Source organism: Hippopotamus amphibius, chromosome 1 (assembly GCF_030028045.1).
Source record: "Hippopotamus amphibius kiboko isolate mHipAmp2 chromosome 1, mHipAmp2.hap2, whole genome shotgun sequence".
In the NCBI taxonomy this organism is placed as follows: Eukaryota; Metazoa; Chordata; class Mammalia; order Artiodactyla; family Hippopotamidae; genus Hippopotamus; species Hippopotamus amphibius.
Window position 1 is genome coordinate 201,000,483 of NC_080186.1, and position 20,142 is coordinate 201,020,624.

General features: G+C 32.6%; 1 protein-coding gene across 3 annotated transcripts in view; it reads right to left on the reverse strand.

Moving 5' to 3' along the window:
- Window positions 1–3,273: 3,273 nt before the first annotated feature.
- SLF1 (SMC5-SMC6 complex localization factor 1) overlaps window positions 3,274–20,142 on the reverse strand; it is a 63,581-nt gene continuing 46,712 nt past the window's right edge. For 2 of the 3 annotated variants that reach the window (XM_057739248.1, XM_057739238.1), the window contains 7 exons: window positions 18,940–19,087; window positions 11,942–12,087; window positions 10,438–10,601; window positions 9,549–9,682; window positions 7,539–7,631; window positions 6,976–7,158; window positions 3,274–4,355 (listed from right to left, as the gene is read on the reverse strand). In XM_057739248.1, coding sequence (XP_057595231.1) covers window positions 3,874–4,355; window positions 6,976–7,158; window positions 7,539–7,631; window positions 9,549–9,682; window positions 10,438–10,601; window positions 11,942–12,087; window positions 18,940–19,087 — 1,350 coding nt within the window. In that variant the 3' untranslated portion in view covers window positions 3,274–3,873. Of the gene's footprint in view, window positions 4,356–5,151; window positions 5,267–6,975; window positions 7,159–7,538; window positions 7,632–9,548; window positions 9,683–10,437; window positions 10,602–11,941; window positions 12,088–18,939; window positions 19,088–20,142 lie in introns of those variants that run through there. The other variant, XM_057739252.1, reaches the window with a different exon arrangement.

A 20,142-nucleotide genomic window follows, 5' to 3' on the forward strand; every position in this document is an offset into this window, starting at 1 on the left:
TAGTTCACCATATTTCTGTTTTAAAAAAGAAAAAAATATATATAACAGTACAAATACAATATCATAAAAAAATCAATCACTTGTGTCTAGTGCTAAAGGTTATATTTCTAGATTAAAAAATATATACAGTGTAAGTATATTTGAACTATATGCCTACACCAAACAAACAAAAAACAGACAAGAAAACAAACACTATGGTAATGAATTCAAATACACAAAATATTGGAAAATATTTTGTATGTCAAATATAAATACTAAGTATAATTTTGCTTTATAATGCAAACGTACTAATTAGCAAATTCCTCTGTGATAAAAAGCTAATTATTTGGATTTGTGATTGGAAAATATCCTCTTTTTAAAATAATTTAATAGAATGTTTACCCTGCCAGCAATTCACATAAATTCATGTGTGTAAGAAAGAATGTTGCTTGGTACTTTCATAAACTGGGAAGCATGAATTAAACGTCTAACAATCAATAATGTTAAAACTATCTTGTTTGTTTCCTCTGTAAAGGTCTTTTAGTGTGATTTGTAGTATCTTAAAAGATATAGTCTAATAATCTCAATTCTGTATCAGAGCAAATAACCACCGAAGTGTATCATCCTACCACAGTTCATTTTTACAAGGTGAATTTTTTCATAACGTAATCTGATTTACAAGAAATAGTTAACTATTCCATGTCTTTAGTTTTGACATCACCAGGCACAGCGTAATTCCAATAATGCCATCACTGACCTTTCTAACTCAATCCACATTTGTTATAAAAATAATTATCATTCTGAATTTTGCAAGCTCCACGTCAGCAAGAGGTGCAACTGGTGTCGAAGCTACGTGATAAACGCCTGAGGGAAAGAGTGCCTCATGTCACTCAAAGATGACCCCTTCCTACTGATTAAGGTGCAACAGTGACAGGCTCTCAACAAGTTCATCACTTAACTGGAAAGGTGTATAAATGCATATGGACTGCACATTCCACCAATAATTTTTTCATGTGAAGGTATTAATTTAGCTTTCTGTAACAGAATAAGCAAAAATGGCAAACATTTCCTAGTGTTTATATAAAGGATCCTAGCATTAATGCATTTGTGTTTATCTAGAAATGAGTACTGGGGTTCATTCACTAAGATTGCAAAAGTATACACCACATTCTATTCACTCTAAAATTGTAAGTCATACTGATTAAGACCCTTGTAATATTAACATTTAAAAACGAAGAGAACACCAATTATTACTGTAAATTTAAGAAACACCCAAGATGACATTTTCTTCAAGAGTCTATGCAGAAGACAATAAAACTAGATTTCCCTCCCTAGAATGTAAGGTTCTCCTCTTTTATTGTAGTTGGCCCGGGTCAAGCATACCACCTGGTATATAGTAGCTGTTCAAGAAATGATGAATTCAAAACACTGATTAATTTAGCATTTGATTTATATGAGGACAAATGTTTTTCTGGTTATCCTGGCGTTAATGAAATGACAAAAAAAATGTACATACTTGGACCACTTTATTACTCACAGGGAAATTAAGAACTAAAAAGCTCGAAAACTTCAGAGACCCTTCCTAAAATGCTGCCAGTAAACTTTATAAAGTCTTTTATATTCCAAATATTTGTGGGGATTATACATTGGCAAAGCTGCATCTTAACAGCTCAGAAATCTCCTTCCAAGCTTTATTTATATTGTAAGAAGGGCTTTTATAGGCTTTTTTTTTTTTTAAAACAACTCCATTGAACTATGATATGAAATCTGGCAGAGTACAATGAAGAATAGCATTACTCAGCCTTCTCTTCAGCTGCTGCAACTTTGAAATGCCTACAACTAAAAAGCCAGGGGTCGGAAAGTCTATGAATTTTATCTATTAAAATTTCCACTTTCTCTATATCTAAAATAAATTGGAGGCAATTATTATGTTTTCTAAAATAAAACATAAGTAATATGGGAAATAAAGTTTCTTTTGCAAGTTTAAATTCATATATATTTATTGATATTTTAACTAGGCCACAAAACATAGGTAATCTGTTTGCCAAGTTATACTTTTGAAGAAGTGCAAATTGCAATGATACCTTCCTGAGGTAGAGACCTCAATGGCATTTGAGTGTTTAATATTTCATGTCAGCATGGCTTGTAGAAGTTGGCAGACAGAACAGTTATGAAATATTAATACTAATTGCATCTAAATGAATATTTCTTATAAGCATTTAGTCTAGAAAACTTTTTCTTAGCAACACAAAACCCTAACACATGACGTTCATTATCTCATTAACCTAGAATTATTAGCAACTTAATTACTATCTAAATGACTCATTATAACTAAAAGAGGGGTTAAGAATGAAAAAGAAAGTAACATTTATTAAGTGTCATATAATGTGATAGGCTAATAACTTAATTCTATCATGACCAAGATACCTGGTGTTATTTTCACTTGACAGAAAGGAAAACCAAAGTTCAGAAAGGAATCTGTCTTGTAATTTAGTTAATGAGAAATTAGACAAGGATTTGAAACTGTCTGATGTCAAAGTCTATGCTTTAAAGTTTATATTAGCTTACCAAGCAAATGTTATTCCACATGCCTTCACAAGTGATGTAAAGAAAAGTATCTACTCTTTGGAATAAAAATGTTCTTACTCATCATCTGGGGAAGCAGTTTACTCTCTATGAGCATTATAATGTACCTTAGTTCTGCTATGTCATGTTTTCTCTGATATTTTGGCAAATTAAGTAAATATCAAAAGAGAGCTGTATGATGTCACACTTGAAGAAAAACTAATACTTCTTAACTAGGAACAACTAATACTTCTTACAGTTTGGGAAAAATTACTGATTTAAAAATGTATGAAAAAAACTTGACTAATGTAGCAGTTTTCAGTTTAGATTGTAATCCAAGTAATAAGACTCTCAGCATTTGTATCCTGCTAAAAGATCTACTTTCAAAATAAAACTAAAGCATGCTTCTTTAGTAGATTAGTTGCTGTGAGATCATCACTTTAGTTACATAAAATCTAAATGGAAGTTCTAATGTTTCTTATCCAGCTGTATCACAATGTAACTTATTGCCACTAGTGAAGCAACTCCCCTTTCATTTAGTTTTACTACAAATTACTACTAGGAAAAACTTCAAATTGAAACATTACTACTCTGTAAATTCATAATGTACGTTAAAATTTTAGATAATCTCAAATCCATTACTTTGTTACCACTTATAATCTTAATATTTAATAAAACATTATGAAACAATGTTTTCACTTACAGAATAGTGGTTACATGGAGTAGAAATACACTTTGTATAGGAACTGCTGAAATAAAATAAATCAAGGCATCAAATGATCAAACTCTGCATATTTACTACATTTAAAAACCAAAAGAATATATTATTGTGAATTCTGAAATGTTTATTTTAGAAACATGTAAAACTAAAATGACTATTTTATTCCAACAGCCTACAGAGAAGAAACAGGGAGCCACAGGTTTATAGGTGCACATTTGCATGAATATTCTCACCATGATTCTAAGACTCAGAACACCTAGAATAGAGGACATTACATTTTGATTTCAAAAAATACTTAAACTAAAAATTTTTACATGTACAATATAAATAAATATCACTTTTAGAACAAAAAATAATAAGGATTAATAAAAGCAATATATACCAAACAAAACTATTTTTTACTTTTGAGTTAAATTCTACACATTGGAAAAAGAAGCCTATACTATAGTTTTGCATACGCTCTTTAAGTGCTTTGAAGATTTAGCAAGGCTGCAAATTCTGTCAATAAATAAATGAAATGAATATTTGTTAATAAGCTATAAAGTCCATAATAAATAACAAAGCAAGCTGAGCAGGTTTAGAAAGTTGACCCATATTTTTTGGCATCATCATGAAAACTCTGTGACCGACCGACACATCATTTCCAATGTCACCAATAAGGCCTCAGTGTGTACTCCAGGATACGCTTTTAAATTCTCAGGCAGTTCCTTAAGAATATTTGGGAGCTTCTGCAATGTCTTTATATTTTTAGCATAAAGATCCAATAACCAGTCAGTATGAGCACTAGTGGTTTCCTTATAATTCTGACAAGCTATAAGCAGCTCATTTAGATGAGTTAATCCTTTGAAAGCTAAGAACAACTCTGAAGACAAACCAAAAATTGAACAAAAACTTAGCAACATCCTACTAAGTAAAAATGAGCCAAATTCAAGCTGCTGGTGGTAAAAATGTTTCTCTGCTTGTGCATGAAAGTTCTCCACTGTATCTTCTATTTTTGTGACAGCAAATAGTTCTTCTTTGATTTGAGATGATACCACATAATCCAAGGGCAATTCCCCCTTAGAGTTCCTCTGCTGTAGAAGCACTGGGCCTGTGAAAAAGAAAATGCAAAATGTGAAGAGTAAAACATTTTTATTTGGGCAGCTTAACAGCCATTTTTCTCTTTCCTTTTTTCCCAAAGCATCCAGGACTCAGTTTACAGTCATATTTTGTAGTAATTCATAGTGGCATAATTAAATGCATATATATACTAACTGCCTCATAAAGGTACATTAAAAAATATCTAATCAATTGTCTAATCAGGTGCCTAAAAATACATGTCTTAGTTCAATAAATAATATATATGATTATAAATGAAAAAAACTTTGATAAAACTTTATAAATTGTCATCTTGAAATAAGAATATCACTGTTCCTGGAAGAAATTAACAAAATACAGTTATCTTAAATTCTGTATAACAGTCTTAAAGGTATTTCATAATATCACTAAGAGGAAAAAGTACTTCCCCATTCCATTGCTAATAGGTGATGGTAGCAGTGCAGACTGCAAAACTTTGCTCAGACACAGAACACATTTTTCATCATCCTTTCTATGTTCAAATTTTAGTACAGGTAACTGATTCACAAAAAAGTAAATATTAACTGTTCTGGGACAAACTCAGATTTCATCCATCTATGCTAGCTAAACCCATATAGCCATCTACTTAGAAGTATTGAAGACAGAGTTTATCCCCTGGGTAGTAACGGATATGCGTGGGGCAAAATAACAACTCAGTATTTAGTCACACAGCAAAGTACAGCAGTACATCATACCTCTGCCAGTCAAGTCCTGTAATTATTTACGTACTATGCCATAAAAATGTTATAAGGGATATAAAAGTTTACGTACTAGCAGACATAATCAGAAGAGTCTACCACATAACACGATCTTATTGTCAGAGAAAGTACAGATCATAGCTGCTAAAACTCTTAATGATGAATCTGATCAGACGTATGTAGAGGCCTAGATATAAAATGTATTTAATATAAAAGATCAACCAGTAATGACATGATTAATGTATAATTTATGGAAAAAATTCTAAATCAAAATTAGGTTTCTTTTCATTATGTTGATATCTCAAAACAAATGTTTCAAGTTACTCCTGTTTAAAAGAGAAAATACAACAAAATTATGAACACAAGATACCAAAAGTAAACAAAGGTTTTAGAAACATAAATAATTTAAATTATTGCTCTCTATACTGGGCAATTCACAACGAAGAGGTAATGTAGTTTCTACAATGATGGTGTCAAACCATTTGATAGGTCCAAACCCAGATTATAACTAAAGCAAAAAAAGCCTGTATGATTGCCAAAAGACCTTGATAAATCCAAGTACAAGTAGATTTCCTCTCTTAGGACAAAGAACTCGTCCTTTTACTATTTTCACCAAAAGTCCTAAAAAAATTCACGTTGGTTAGTATAATGCCTTCCTCTTCTGAAAAGTTGGGCTTAATACAATAATGGCTTTTACATCACTTAGACCACTTGAAGCAAAGCCAAACTGGCTTGGAATGTCACATACATAGTTAAGTAGAAAAATAAAACACTTAGGAGATAGAACAGCATGGTTTTGTATAAACATATAATACTAAAAACAAGTATAAGAACTGCAAAATATATTGATTATGAAATGGTGTAAGTAAAACAGACACACTAAGGCCTTTAGGGGGCAGGAGAAGACTATAAATAACCAAACATGCTAACCTACCATGATAAAGAGCTTTCCTTAGACAGATAGATGATAGACAGATATAGACAAATAGTAGAGAGATATCTAAAGAAAAAAGTGCTATTTATTTTCATGCAGAATCAAATAGCTTTAATTACTGGACAAACAGTACAATAGTATTTTTAGTACAAATGAAAGTAACAGAAATATATAAAAATCATTATTTCTGCATTATAAGCTAGTCATCACTTCTCCTTTGTTTTCCCTTTTAAAATACAAATCAGTTTTGAACATTTTGATATAAAATACATTATTCCATTCAGATATAAGAATAATATCACTGAGTTGGGAGGTGGAGGGGTTCTGAAAGCAGAGATCAGATAAGAAAGCAGCAGAAAAAGCAGTAGATGAATGTTAAGTTCAAGTTACTTCCATCACAAACCTCCTGCACAACAGTTATCACCATTTGGAAATCCTCCTACTTAACTGACTACAAAATGTGAATGAAGAAAAGATATTCTAGGATATCTTTTTTTGTAATCTATAAAGAAATGACTCATTAAAAAAAAAAGAATAATCGAGTTCGCAGTTATATACAGGAAATGAAACAAGAATGAAAAATCCGAGTACTCACAATTGAACATTTACATCCATTTATTAATAAGCTTTCATAAATGGCTGGTTTATAGACATGACACACTTTAAGTAAAAGGATTAACAGTAAAAACCAACACACCCAATTCAAAATACAGTCTCATAACAAACATAAATAGGCTTAATAATACAATAAATAAATTAATATATTTTATGAAAAGGCTTTTATCCTTACTAAATAAAAGGTGCTTACATTCTAGCAGACTTTTCATCTTTACTTTCTCATTAAAATGTAATAAAGGCATCTTTCCTTATAGATCTTAAAATATAAAGTGCTTTCTATCTCTGAGGGATTCATCAAAAAACTGGATAATTTATCATAACCCGCTTAGCATAAATGCACTCACCCCCATGCTGGAGTAGCAGCTTGCCAATTTCTACATGTCCGTTTGACAGTGCATCATGCAAAGGAGTCACCCCGTCCACTTGAGTGAGCAGATCTACCTCTGGACAACGTTGCAAAATTTCCTGGACACACACTGTGTTGCCATAGTTACAGGCTTCATGCAAAGGCGTCCAGCCAGCATTGTCTAAATTAGAAATCAAGGCAAATTTTAAAATGGCAAAAGTAGGACTTTTGGTAGTGAAGTATTGATATTCTACTCCCCTTATCAATGTGACTTTCTAAGTGCCTCATATACAAATAGACTGCTTTCTAATTGTAAAAAAAATAAATTTAAAACTATTTTAAAATATTGATGTTGGGACCTGATCAAAGTATAGACGTCAAAAAATGTGCACTATTATATACATCAATATGTGATGAATTTCTTGGTTTTGCTACTAGCAATACTTTAAAGATATATTAGGTAAATATACTTAAATGCTTTTTCTTAATGTTGAAATTAAACTATATTTAATATCACAAATATTAAGACACTGGATTAGATAACAAAGATTTAGAACTTACCTTTAACATTGATGTCTATTCCTGGCATAGAGAGAAGAAGAATCAATTTCTCCACTTGGTTATTTATGCAAGCTCTATGGAGGGCTGTTTCTCCTGCCATAAAAAATTAATAGATTATTCCAGAGAAGACAAGATATCAACTAAAGAAAATAATCAAAGGGCATGAACTAGGAGGTCTGGCCCCATGCCATAAAATTATTTATTGAGTTTTCCTTTTGACTGGTTTAAACATCTCTCACATTAAAAAAAAAAAAAAAGAGAGGAGAGGGAACCCCACCAATCCATAGAGCCTCTCTGTTCTATCAGCAATTCAGCAATGAAATTCTACTGCAAAAGGTTTAACACAGGCATTGTCTCCTCCTAGTTCAAGGTTTAACGCTTCAATCCTGCTATAAAACCCCCAAATGATCAGAGAACACCAAAAATACTGGGTTTTGCAGCAATAAAAGTTTAGAGTGCAATTGCCCTCTCTTAAATTTATTCATGAACCTACGTTAAATGTATGGCTCTTTTTTATACAGCATTTATAGCTTAATTCAAATGAATGTTTCTGGCTAAGCACGAGTGCCTCTACACACTCAAGTGTAATTCAGAACTTCAAATCCATTAACAGATGGTTTGCTGCTTCTCAATAGGCTGTCTGGCTTGGCTACAGCAGCACAGAGAAGGAGTAATGGGGGAATCTTAATATAAACACACACACATGCACACGCACATGCACACACACGAAAAAAATCCCTAGTACCATTTAAAGCTGAACAAGAATGACAAATGGAATGGCAAAGTCTTTTCTAGGAGGGGTGCAATTAGTGCCTGCTGCCTAAAATTGGCTATATCCCTCTCTGTTGTAAACAAGATTAATAAGATATAAGTGATAATTTGATGTAGGGGGAATTAAAAAAAATAACTGATTGCTTCGAAAACAAATGAAATATATACTGAAGCAAACTCTTTCTTGCTATAAAATACTAAGTAGCACATTTTCCAGTGTTCAGTTTTACAGATTATCTCTGTAACTTTTACCAAAACATTTCTTTTATAAGCATTGAAAAGCTTTCAAAGTTTTCCTATACTATTTCTCAATTCTCTTCCTCCCTCCCAGTTCCTTCTGCTGTTCAGCTTCAAATCATTCATATTCATTTTACTTTCTGACACAATAAACAAAAAGACACTGTTTTGTGAAATTAATGAGTTCACGTTTAATACATTTTTCATATTTCGAGCCAAATGGGCAGTTATTTTGAATTTGTGATATACTATTATTAACTTATATCATGCTGAAAGATTATGAAAGCTTGGTACCATAATGATAATATTTATATTAAAAACACGATATAGCTCATAACCAAGAGATTTAGCAATTTACTTTGGCCAGATATAGACTCTTGGAAAGTAACTTATAATTTTGAGTTAAGGGGTACCTAAGTAAAAGAAGTGCTGGAGTGAATTATTACAACACTATTCTTGTTACTCCATTCCCTTAGGTACTTAGGTTCCAGTATAGTTAGAACCAAAAGCCAAGCACATTTCATAGTCTGGGCTCAATGCCTGGAAGAAAAGAGTCCATATGCTTAACACAGCTATGTAACATAGCCTACTTCTCATTCTTTGTTCACAAAACGTCTAGGACTGAAAGAGATGAAAACTGAATTATACTTTCAAATCACAAGACACTGATTCTTAAGCAGCACAGGTTGAGGTGGAATAGAAAAGTAAGGCAGGCAAGTCTGGAATGAGCTCAACATGAGCTACACAGTGTTTAATATTTGAAAAGGCAGGTGAAGAAAAGGGAGGAATAGTCTATTACACCAGGTATTAAACAGTCACTTTTTTTTTTTTTTTTGTATAAATGGCAGTTCAAAAAATAATATGCTCTCCAGGAAGGTATTTCCTGGACCTAGTCCAATATATAAGTTCAAGTACTCATCAGGGCCAGTGTGTAAAACTTGCAAATACTGACTACAACCACAAAAAGTTTCTAGCATAAATTAATTTAGGTATTTGGAATACCTTTTAAATTAGTCTTGTGAAAATTTATCTTTGTAACTAAAGAGGGGCAATTCTCCTTGGAACACGACAATTCTCCTTCTGACTTCTTTTTCAATCTTTTTAATGATGAGGAGCATTTAGCAAGATTCAGCTCTCTGAAAAGAAAGTAAGACATAATGATAGCTTGTTTTCACCAAGGCATGGCAGCACAAACTATATGGTAACTTTAAAAAAAATAAAAGCTAGCCTTCTTTTAATTTAAACTCCTTTATTCATTCAAATCTTTACTGCTTTCTATTTTTATATTTATTTCAACTGTACAGAAACAAATTTTAATGCATTAATTTTCATTTTATTAACCTTGCACCCCAACTGCCCACCGAAAAGTTTATGAATATTGAATGTCAGGTAAAGAAGATGAGACCAGAGAGACTAAAGTTAAATGCTAAGACCAAAATGCAGGTCCCAACTCCCTATTCTTATTTTCATATTCTAATCTTCTTTGTGAAAAGATTTCAGGTTTTCTGAATTTTATATAGCATACTTTTACAGGAGGTTTCTCATTTGGGGAACGCTATTATAACAATTCAGAGTATCTCACATGACAATGCATTCTGAAATCCCATCTTTATTATATACAAGTAGTACTTTAAACTGCAGGGCAAAAATTGTGTGGGACAATGATCTGATGAGGAGGTTTATTTCTTTTGGAAGAGACTTAATAGAAAGAAAGCATGTACCCTGAATTAAAGAAAGTGAAAGTGTTGATCATGTGCATTTAGAGGTCTAAAACTGAGTTTTCTGCTAATCAGTATAATTCAGACAACATCTCAGATAACCATACAGTTCAAGAAATGCCTAAGAAGAGCTGTACTTGGAAACAAAGCTTATATACATAAGCATCACTTACGGTAACTCTGGCAGCCCTTCAACTTGTTTCTGTTTAGCACCATTCAGCATTATTAAGGCCCTCTGAGATTCAAAGCAAGGCCGCTGTCCTATTTTCTTTGGTATCTGCAACTTTCCAGTCCCATGCACACCAGTCTTCCCCAAAGCTGGCAAATAGGAACATACCTGTTGCAAAATAATATTATATTGCTTTCTCAACTACAAAAACCTGGAAACAGTAAAAAGAAATTACTTGATTCATTTCACCATTAAATTTAGTTATATTTTCTTGGTTTCATCACTACGGTTGCCACCCTAGCTCATCTGAACATGCTAAGATATTAAGAAAGCTGCTAGTTCCATGTCATTAAGTCAATATGACACACACAAGAAGAAAAATACCTTCTTGACAATAATTATTTTTTTGAATTCAAATTTGACACTCATTTAGGAAAGCTCTTTTGATGAGTCTATGCTCATCTTGTTATAATTAATTTGCCTATTTTTAGTATTTATGGTTTACATACAACTGGTATTTTGTCATTTCCATTTTGGTAATGTCTTCCTTCAACAGAAAAGAAGTCTGGAATAAATGGAATGAGGAGTGCAAAATTAAAGACAAAGATTGTTGCAAACAGTATTTGCCCAATCTAACCAATTATTAACAAGCATATTCTCATTTGTTAAAGAAACTGCTGGAGATACCAGATATCAACAATAGCTAAAGATAGCCAACATAAAACTGAAAAACTTGGATCAAATCAAGTTTATATATTTGTGTATATATAGGATAAGTGGAATAAGTTGGCATCATTTGCAAATTTTGCTTTTTAAATACCATTAAATACTACATAGAATTTTTTTGGATCTAGGTCTTTCCAAAATAATAATCTTATGTACTATGGCAAGTGATACATAGATTCCTTTGTAATTTTTCTGTTATCAATTCTTAACTACTCTCAAGTAATTAAAATTTCTATTCACTAATTATTCCATTTTGAGGTAGAAAACTGCCTAATTTTATATATATTTGAAAGATTTATGATTAATATGCTCTGTTCAATTATTAGAATAACTAAGAATATTTAAAAACTGAATTTATAGGGCTTCCCTGCTGGCACAGTGGTTAAGAATCCACCTGCCAATGCAGGGAACACGGGTTCGATCCCTGGTCTGGGAAGATCCCACATGTCGCGGAGCAACTAAGCCCATGTGCTACAACTACTGAAACTGCGCTCTACAGCCCGTGAGCCACAACTATTGAGCCCATGTGCCGCAACTACTGAAGCCTGTGCGCCTAGAGCCTGTGCTCTGCAACAAGAGAAGCCACTGCGATAAGAAGCCTGCACACTGCAATGAAGAGTAGCCCCCGCTCTCTGCAGCTATAGAAAGCCCGTGTGCAGCAATGAAGACCCAATGCAGCCAAAAAATAAAGAATTAAATAAGTTTTATAAAAGATTGCTTTAAAAAAATTGAGTTTATAAACTTCTTAAAAATTAAAAGAACTAAAATAGAGTTGTGCTTACCATTTTCTGAAGAGAGAGTGGCTCAGAAGAAATATTAATGGAACTCTGTAAACACAACTTTTTAAAGACTGCCTCTGCAACAAACATTTGAAGCCACGAAGAGGAAAAGGAACAAATAAAAATCTCTAATTCCTGTGAAGAAAAGTCTGTAGAAAACAACAGAAGTAAATATAGTTATTGCTACACCCTATAAAATTTCTTTCTATAGACTATTTCCTCCATGGACTTTTATTCATTCAAATGGTGATTCTTATACCAGTAAGATTCACCCACATAATTTTAAACCACAAAAAATAGATAATATTCTTATTCCTTGCCCTTCAAGAGAAAATTTTTATGGCATATGTGCTCACATTTGAAACAATCATTACTTTTTATTATTTTAAATGAAAGGTTTGAAAGTTTATATTTATATATACACACATGAATAGATAGATGATATATGAATAGATAGACATGGGTTTTTATCACTATACTTTCCAATTAATGTTAAAGATCTCTTCCCACAATAGGACTGTGTCTTTGGAAAACCTGTACTTCATTTTTAAATGGGCACACATGTATTTAATTTGCACTGATTAGTCTTGAGCTGATAGGAAGACATTTTTCCTTGATAACATCCATGAATCTTATCACTGCAGAGAAGGAGTAAAGAAGAGGGATAATGTAAGACAAATGAATGCATAACAATTCCCTTAGATGTCTGTACCCCGTGTACAATAGCAAGTGGGGGAGAGGAGTATATTTTTAAATGACAAAACAAACAACAAAAACACCAAAAGTCTCAATCTCTTCATTCCAAACTCCTCAAGTTCTCCAATAATATGGAAATACATAAATATATGAATTGAAAGTGGTAAGACTGGAGTGACTATTTTCTTCGTAAATTTAATGTTATGAATTCTCTCTTAATACTCTCTGCTTAAATAACAGAATGGATGACACAGTGGGATGAGAAAGAATAAATAAAACTAATCCACAGGATACTAAAGAGCTAAAATTTAGCAAAACAGGATAAATAAATTGTGATATTATACAATAAGGCAGATTAAAATTAACTACAAATAATGGAAGAAGAATTAGAAAGTCAATAAAATTAGCAAAATAACATAACAGATTTAAAAACTGAACAGAATAATAAACTTCATAGCAATATAAAGTTTAAAACTTGATCTCTCTACTCAGGAGCTGAGTTCCCTTAGGCTGAGGAGACTTCAGACACCCAGTGAAATCCTGTCCTTTTCAGATGCCTTCCCAAAAGGCTAGGGGCTCTGGTGTCCTTGTGGCCCTGGACTGATTTGCAATGAGGGAAGGAGAGTTGCGGTGGGGATGAGGGTGGGGTGTGGAGAACAACAGTTTAAGGAAGAACTCTGCCCCATGGAACATTTGGCAATTTTTGGTTGTCACAACTGGGGAAGCAAGTATACTGGCAACCAGTGGGCAAAGGCCAGGGATGCTACCAAGTGTCCTACAATTCATAGTTCACAGCAGAGCCTCACACAATAAAGAATAATCTGGCCCCAAACATAAACAGTGGCCCTGCTAAGAAAGAAATGCCTGCACTGAAGAGATCTGAGGTTCTTGCTTGTGGCAGACTGCCATATGGGCAAATGGCTCTAGTCAGATGTTACACAGATCCACGTAGCCCCACACAGACATGATTGCTGAATTCAAATAATTCTGTCCAAATATGGCCTCAACTGAAATACAATTTACATAAGAATTGGAAATGAGAAAGGAGTTATTTACAACTTTTTGTTACAAATGACTACTTACAACCCACAAGGCTGCTAGTATTATCTGAAATTATGCAAGCAGTAAACTGAAGGATGAGCAGCAAAAGATCTCCTGAACATTAAATCTCTAGTTATATACACTAAAAAAAAAAAGCACATCTATCATCACAGAGTTTACTACAACCAACTGATCTCTTTACATATCAACTCTAAGCAGAGGCAAAAGTAAAGCAGAAATAACTTGTACTGTACACTTCAAAAGCAATAATCCCACAGTGGAACTTCTAAATGGAGTTATTCATTTGGTAGGTTTAAAGATATAGAAAATACAAACTATAATGGATCCACATATGACCAGGTAACACACTTGAAGGGAATGATAAGAGGTGAACAAGAAAACTTAAGAAACTTAACCCCCAAATGACATGTGCACAACTACTATATTTAAAAAGGATAACCGACAAGGACCTACTGTATAGCACAGGGAACTCTGGTCAATATTATATAACAACCTAAATCAGAAAACAATTTGAAAAAGGATACATGTATATGTATAACTGAATCACTTTGCTGTACACCTGAAACTAACACAACATTGTTAATCAACTATACTCCAATATAAAATAAAAAGTTAAAAAAAAAAAAAAAAGAAAGAAACTTAACCCCTGGACTGCATGACCTTCAATGGCAGGATTATATTTGTTGCCCTCAAAGCCTGTAGGTTAGTAGCTTGCACAAAATAAACATTTAGTATTAAATAGATAAATGAATGACTGGCAGATAGCAATAACTCTGGAGAGCCAAGCTGGGATGATCTTTCTAAAAAAGTTACTCATATCTTGTCACTCCCTTTTAAAATTGGTTTCTAACCCCTAAATAGGGCTTGGAAATTCCTACTCAAGCTCCTCTACTTCTTCTTTGGCTTTACTTTAGTCACCCTTCTCCTTGCTGCTTACCATCAATCAGGCATCAAAAGATTTCAAAGAGGCCCAGCTCTTTCCTATCTCCGAGTTTTAGTAAACGCTGTCTTCTGAATAGAGTACGCTTCTCTGACTCTGCCAAACTCCTACTTATCCTTCAGGTTTTGCTCTCCATGACCACTCAACATTAAATAAGTTTATCCATCTCAACATCTAGTTTTTCTTATTTGGAGCACTTAGCATTTTAAAATGATGTATTTACATTAATTTAATTACAGTTTGCCTCTCCCACCAAAAACTCCAAAAACGCAAGGATCATGTTTTGTTTCCCTCCTCCACGATATATGAAGCATTTAGCCTAATGCCTGGTAGAATGCCAATAAAATTTTGTTGAATAAATAAAGGCAACAGAAACATTTTGATTGAGAAGATTAGTCAAATTATAAAAATGTATATTTATGGAAAAGGTCTGAAATAGACAGGTATTAGAATAAAAAAAAAAAAAAAAAAAACCTAATAAAGGTTCGGAGAAACTCTCAGGAAAAGATAATGACATAGCCAGAGAAGGGCAAGGGAAGCTTCATTAGAGTTATCTAAAAATGTGAAAAATATTATAGTTCATTTTGATGACATGTTTTCTTCCCAATGAAAACAGAAGAAGAAATAATTGAAGGCAGGGATCGACAAACTATGTCTTGCTGCCTATTTTTATGAATAAAGTTTTACTGGAACACAGCCATGTTGATTTATGTATTGTGTATCACTGCTTTCTTAGTACATAGTTGAGTGGTTGGCACAGAGAGTAGAGCATGTAAAGCCAAAAATATTTACTATCTTCTTTTTATAAAAAAAAAAAAAAAAAGTTTATCAACCCCTAGTTTAAGCCAATACATTAGAAATTTCAATTAGGCAAAAAAGAAATTTCAGATCACTTGATGCTCAAGTATAGAAAGGGATATAAGGAAACTCTTTCTGTTTAAAGTGTTTAGAAACAAGAAAGAATGGCATCTATGTGGGATTGCTGGACATGAGATCTGATGGAAACAAGAAAGAATTGTACTTACCTACTAAAATGTTTTCTGCCATAATTTTCAACAAAACAATTAACAACTAAATGATTTTACTAAACTAAAATTAATTCAATAGAACTGAATCTGAGTAGTATCACAATATATATGTTGTACTTTTGGACTACAAGAAAACAAAACATAGTTTGTCATAAATGAAAAAGATGGACCGGTATCTTCAACTGAAAGTTATATAACAGCCAAATTACAACACCTTTACTGATGACTTAGGAAAAGCAAATAGTTTAACTAAGCTGAAGAATAATGCAAAGACACGGTTAAACAAACAAACAAACAGGGAGTATCTACAGAGAAAAAGAAATGGTCCTCCATCAAAATATCAAAGTATTGACCAAAAGGACATTATTAGAACACCTGGTTCACTTGTAGGAATAAATGTATTATTCTACAAGCTCTATAATAAACAGTTTAATTTTGCATATTGGCTGTAGAAAAGCTACTGCTCTCTTAAGGATAAACTATTAACTTGACTTCTATCTCTTGACAAAGGCTTAAAATCAAGATGTACTAACAAAAATTTAGGAAGATATTAATTTGAACCATTTTTAGATGCATATACTAAATTTTTAAAACTGCCTATCTATGGCTTAATTGGAAGCCTAAGAAACTAGTTGTGTGTGCTTTGAGAAGGGAAAGGAAAGGCTTAAACACATTTCAAACGTGGATACAGTTTAAATCTCTTGTAGTTATAAATATTAGTGATCAAATATATTGAGAGCAAAGTAATCAGTCTGTTGACAGATTTACAACGGTAACATTAAAGTCTAATTTTAGCTTAAATCAGTCATAGGCTCAAGTCTGTTGGGTTTAAATTTGTCTTGTGAAAACTGGGAGTAACAGTGGATAACAGTGCCTTGCTTTAAAGTGAAGGGACATTCGATTATGAGTAAAGAAAGCATTAAAGCTGATGTATAACATGTAGTAGAACCCTGTTAATATAAGGCTCATTATCTCATGCATTTGGCTAAACTGTAAGATAAATTATATTTCCCTAGAGGCAACCAATACACACTGGAAACAACACATATAAATATACTGATGGTCTCTAAAGGCACTACTAATCCTATCCTGGGTCCCCAAACTCAAAGAAGTTTCATTATGGAATGAAAACAGGGAATCTTTTTTAGCTGAATTTTTAGTTCCCATGCTAGCAAATAATGCCAGAATTCTGCTGTTTCTAAAATGGAAAAAAAGGAAAAAAAAAAAACAACAAAAAAACTATCTAGTAGGAATGGTGGGAAAGAAATAAGAAAGGTTTCTGAAGGAAGATTGAATTTGAGCTAAGAAATGTTAAAAAGTCATGCAACAAAGGACAGCTACTTCACAAAAGGAACAGTAATAACCCCTCAGCTCAATGAAAAAGAAAGAGAAAAAAAGAAGATAAAATGCTTTAGATAAAAATCTTCTAACTTCAGTAGTATAAAAAGAGACCTCTCTTTGCAGAGGGCATCACTGAATAAATCCTGAACCCAGTTATAGCCTGGATTCCTATTCTAGAATCTCTCTTTAAAGTATTAAAGTGATTGACAGCATATTCAAGAACTTTCTTTTATAAAAAACCAAAATGCAATGAAACGTGTAACAAAATAAAATACTTAGCAGTCTAAAATATTCTTAAGTATATAAAAATCATCTTTTATATTTGAGAGCCACAAAAGTTCACTTGCTATAAAATATGTTCATTTTAGAAATTTAGGAACAAAGAAGGAGGAAAGGGAGGGAGGAAGAAAATGGTTCACAGAGCCCTAAACTGGCTTTGAAGTGTAAGAATGTACAGAAGTGTAAGAATGTACAGAAGTGTCAATAACATTGTAATAAATTTGTATGGGGACAGAAGATTACTAGACTTACGGTGGTGATGATTTCCTAATGTACGCAAATGTCAAATCATATAGTACACCTAAAACTAACATAATGTTGTACATCAACTATATTAAAAAAAAAGCATGAATGTATACATAAAATCTTATAGAAGCCTCCCTTAACTCTGGAGACCCAAAAGAGTTTAGGTACAATCTTTCATAAGGTAAGCACACGGAAATGAGTTCTATCATCATATTGTTTAAATAATATTCCTCCCTATTACTTTAGAGGAAACTTTAAAATTAGATAATGTGGGGAGGAGGAGGAGTGAGAAAATTACAGATATATACTACCTTTATTAGCTTCATCCATGCCAATTTGTTAGTGGCATCTTTTTGTTATAATAAGAAAAATTATACAGCAACAGGTACATGGGGAAAATGTTTTAACCATGACACAGCTGAAGTTAATGCAAGTGGCTTTATAACATAATAAGTATTCTGATCCAATGATTTTCATTTTTTATTACTGTTAAGTATGCATCCAGGAAGAGACCTGGAAACTGTTCATATGGCACAGACAATATTACAGACCGATAATGCTTTCTAGTTGAATGATTAGAAGTATTAAAGGTACTGAAAATAATTTTTACTATGTGAGATTCTAAAACACCAAACATAAAACAGCAAATCTATCTCTTCAATGAAAAGAGAATAAACTGATTTTGAATTTGTCTAGTTACACATGCACTCCAATGTTCACTGCAGCACTATTTACAATAGCCAGGACATGGAAGCAACCTAAATGTCCATCAACAGATGAATGGATAAAGAAGATGTGGTACATATACACAATGGAATATTACTCAGCTGTAAAAAGGAACGAAATTGGGACATTTGTAGAGACATGGATGGACCTAGAGGCTGTCATACAGCGTGAAGTGAGTCATAAAGAGAAAAACAAATATCGTATATTAACACATATATGTGGAATACAGAAAAATGGTACAAATCAACCGGTTTGCAAGGCAGAAACAGAGACACAGATGTAGAGAACAAACATATGGACACCAAGTGGGGAAAGCTGGGGTAGGAGTTGGGGGGAATGAATTGGGAGACTGAGATTGCCATATATACACTGCTAATAAGAAAAAAATATCAAATTGTACACTTTAAATATATGCAGTTTACTGTACGTCAGTTGTATCTCAATAAAAGTTCTTAAAGAAAAAAATAAATTTGTCTAGTTAAATATTTACTTTTATAGGATAGTTTAATTTTTAGTTGTAGGATTAAGGAAAATGTTAATATTATATACAAATATATAATAATTTATTTCCAGGTACCATTTCCCATATTATAATATTAAATTTTTATGAACTCATCAAAATATACTTGAATAATAAATGATGTGTGTGGTGAAGGAGGCTCATGTAACATGGACACACTTACCATCACATGAAAGGGAAACATAACTTCCTAAGTCATCAGACATGTGTCGCATCACGTTTCTACCCATCTTAAGACCAAGGACAATCCAATAATCTACTGCTGCTCCAAGAATTCCAGTCAGTAAGTAAGCTAGTTCATGTTTGAAGACCTAACAATGAGATCGGAAAAATATTACTAAAACATACTATAATCTATTACTTTGAATACTTGTTGAGGCAAAACTTAGCTATTTAAAAAGAAAAGGGTATGCTAATGCTAAAAGGTATTCTTAAGAACGCTAGCAAACTAACTCCCTCTTTTCATTTTCTCCATCTCCTTCCTTCCTGGATGTACATCTACATTTGGATCTATAGCCGTATGACAGAGCAGTTAACAAAACAAAATCTCCAGGAATTATATACGGATAGCTTGTAACAAACTCTTAAAATAACTTTATCCAATGGTGGCAAGTGCTTTAATCAGGCAATAATTCCTGAGGAAGTACTTGGCTTCTGTGGATTTCTGTTAACAAGAACATATGACTATAAAAAGAGACATAGATTTACCACCCCTACTGTTTATATGAAGTTAACCTTTATGTTTCCCTAATTGGCATTTCCCAGAAAAAGACTCAAAAAAAAAAAAAAAAAAAAGAATACAAGCTTAACAAGCAAGACTGTACTTCGCTGTAAAAAAAAAAAAAAAAAAAATCAACTGATCAAATTTTAATAATTATATCAAATACCATTACCTAACTTAGAGATATATAGATATCAGTTTTAAAAGTATAAATATTGTTTTATGTTATTTCTATATAAATGTTATTAAACTACTATAAGAAATACAGCAAGGCATACAAACTTTACTTACAATAAGCATGCTTTACACTAGTGTTTAAAAATAATCCATAAACTATGAAGATGAAGAGGTGTGAAAATATTTTTAAACACCTTTGATTTAAACATAAACATTTTTTCACAATGACATTAAAACGAGTTGAAATTCCTGATTTTGGTATTTGCTGTCTAGGCATGGTGGATGTGTGAAAAAAATCACTAAATTAACAGCTGGGTGAAAGGAATGTGAAAAGGTTTTAATAAATGTTATGATATCCAAATAGACTATAACTGCTATGTTCTGCCACCATACTATGCCTGATATGAGATTAGTGAGAGAGAAATCTCCAGCACTTTGAACCCTCAGAGATTATAGGATTTATTTCTC